At 33.3% G+C, this 2,946-nt stretch overlaps 1 protein-coding gene across 1 annotated transcript; it reads left to right on the top strand.

Annotated features, from left to right (window-relative positions):
- The first annotated feature begins 468 nt into the window (after window positions 1-468).
- On the top strand, window positions 469-2,256 carry LOC105800113 (tetrahydroberberine oxidase). The gene has a single exon (XM_012631036.2). The coding sequence runs from the start codon at window positions 483-485 to the stop codon at window positions 2,085-2,087; it is 1,605 nt and encodes a 534-aa protein (XP_012486490.1). The 5' UTR covers window positions 469-482; the 3' UTR covers window positions 2,088-2,256.
- The last annotated feature ends 690 nt before the right edge of the window (window positions 2,257-2,946 follow it).

Consider the following 2,946-nt stretch of genomic DNA (forward strand, 5'->3'; position numbering starts at 1 on the left):
TTATTCGCTAAAACAGATTTGGTGCTACCACACTCTTAGACAGAGCCCTTAATCTCTTTTTTTTACAACAACTAATCTAAAAGGAAAAGTTTCATATTAGGCCCATGAACTTTTTTATTTTTAACACTTCAATCCGATATCGCCACTGAATTTAACAACACTAATAAAAAAATCATTTTTTAAAAAACCATATATTGTATGATGATTGGGGAAAAAATTGAAGTGACACTACCAACCAATCAAACAGTACTAATATTTATTATAAAAAAACATTTTATTTTCGTAATTATTTACTCGGAGAAGATTAGAGTTTTTTCCCCTGGAGTAGACTTTACAAAATAATATACTACAAAAATAAACATCTCAAACTAATTATGACATCACGAAATATAGGAATATGATAGATATAATAATGGCTAGGCAATGCTATATAAAGAAGGCAAAATGTAACTCACCCCCATGCTCACAACCAGCTCAGGAAAATGAAGTTCCTGCAGTATTCTGTGCTTCCATTTCTTTTAGTCGTTGTAATATTGTCATTGAGTGGGGCAACTTTAGTTCATTCTCATGGGGATTTCCTTCATTGCCTTTCTCTTCATTTACCAAATTCTTCTACCATTTCTAAGGTTATTTACATGCGAAATAATCCCTCATATTCATCTGTTTTGAATGCTTCTATTCAAAATACCAGGTTCTCCACACCAGCTACCCCTAAACCCTTGGCCATTATTACACCACTCAAAACATCCCATATCCAATCAACAATTTACTGTTCCAAAAAACATGGATTGCAGCTTAGGATTCGAAGTGGCGGTCATGATTTCGAGGGTCTTTCTTATGTTTCTGAAGTTCCATTTGTCATCCTTGATCTGCTCAACTTTCGAGCAGTTGAAGTTGACACAAAGAATAAAGTTGCCTGGGTTCAATCTGGTGCAACTCTAGGTGAATTGTATTACGGAATTGCTGCAAAGACCAAAACACTCGGCTTCCCTGCTGGTGTTTGCCCCACTGTGGGCATTGGTGGGCATTTTAGTGGGGGTGGATATGGCATATTGGTCCGCAAGTACGGTCTTGCTGCTGATCATATAATTGATGCTCAATTGATTGATGCTAATGGAAGGATTCTTGATAGAAAATCCATGGGCGAAGATTTGTTTTGGGCCATCCGAGGCGGAGGAGGAAATACCTTTGGGATTGTTCTTGCTTGGAAAATAAAGTTAGTCCCCGTTCCAGTTGTTGTAACTGTGTTTACAGTCAACAAGAACTTGGAACAAAATGTAACCAAAATTCTCCATCGATGGCAGTACATAGCTCACAAGCTTCCCGATGATTTATATGTGGATGTAGGGATAACGAAGGTGAGTTCCAGTCAAGCAGGGAAGAAAACAGTTCAAGCTGCTTTCATAGCGTTGTTTCTTGGTGGGGTTGATGAGCTGATTCCATTGGTCCAAGAAAGGTTTCCAGAGCTGGGACTAGCCAAAGAGAATTGCAGCGAAATGAGTTGGGCTGAATCCGTTCTTTACCTTGGTAGAGCTCCAAGAACATCTCTGGATATGTTGCTTGATAAAAATGTTATTCCAAGAACAATTTTCAAAGCCAAATCAGACTACGTCAAGGAACCCATCCCCGAAAGTGGAATCGAGGGGTTCTTGTCCATGTTTCTTGAGAAAGAAGCTGACTTCGCTTCAATGTTAATGGTGCCTTTCGGAGGAAAAATGGAAGAGATCCCAGAAAATGAACTACCTTACCCGCATAGAGCAGGCAACTTGTTCCAAGCCTCGTACATTGTGGGATGGAGAAAAGAAGAAAATGCAGAATGTGGAAAATACATAAGTTGGATCCGAAGATTTTACAGTTATATGGCGACTTATGTTTCAAAATCTCCAAGAGAAGCATATTTTAATTATAGGGATTTGGATATTGGATCTAATAACATTAGTGGCTATACAAGTTACCAACAAGCTAGTATTTGGGGTTTTAAATATTTCAAGAATAATTTCAAAAGACTGGTACAGGTAAAGACCATGGTTGATCCAATGAATTTCTTCAGAAATGAACAAAGTATCCCTCCTCTTTCATCGCCATGAAAGAAGAAAGGTTACTGGGGTTGAAGACTTTAGAGCTTTTAGTTAAACATGAGCAAAGATATCCGTTGAAAGTGGTATTATATTGCAAAGTGAAGAGGTCCTCTGTCACTCATCACTACCAAATCTATCCTGATGAATAATTTAATGCAAAATCTACTATTACAACAAATATTTCATACTTTTTGTTTCGTCATATAATATTTTTGGCTTAAACTTCACTATAACAAACAACTTCAAATCAGACTTTTGTTTTTATATAAATATGAGATAGAGTATTTTTTAGTAGTCTCAAAATTATACATAAGTTTTGATTTAATGTTTAATTACCATTAGACGACGTAAAACTCTACTTGTGGTTTAAAATTTAAATGTCTATTGGATAAATACATCAATTTATTTTTATATTAGATAAATATTATTATTTATGTATGCAATATATAAATATAACATAATATTATATCAATAAATTATAAGAATGGGATCAAATCAAAATTTCATATATAAATTACACAAAATTAAAATCTATGTATATAATTGCGTTTTAAATTTATCCCATAAATTTATCACCAATTTAATATATATATACAACACATTTATTGAATTAATAGTGTATTAATGCACCACAATGCAAATAAACAAGCCATTAAAACTTTATCTTAATAGCTTTAAGAGTTTAGGTTTATATAATAATAATATTTTCATCCTCAATTTGTAATGTACTAAAACATATTTTATTAATTTTAATTACTAATTTTAATTATTTACATAATTTATTTTGGAAAAGAGGAGGAAATTTTTGTTTATTTTAAAAAAATCTCACTTTTACTAAAGTTTTATTCATATTTCTAATTTCAATTTA

This window comes from Gossypium raimondii, chromosome 9, assembly GCF_025698545.1.
Source record: "Gossypium raimondii isolate GPD5lz chromosome 9, ASM2569854v1, whole genome shotgun sequence".
NCBI classification, from domain to species: Eukaryota; Viridiplantae; Streptophyta; class Magnoliopsida; order Malvales; family Malvaceae; genus Gossypium; species Gossypium raimondii.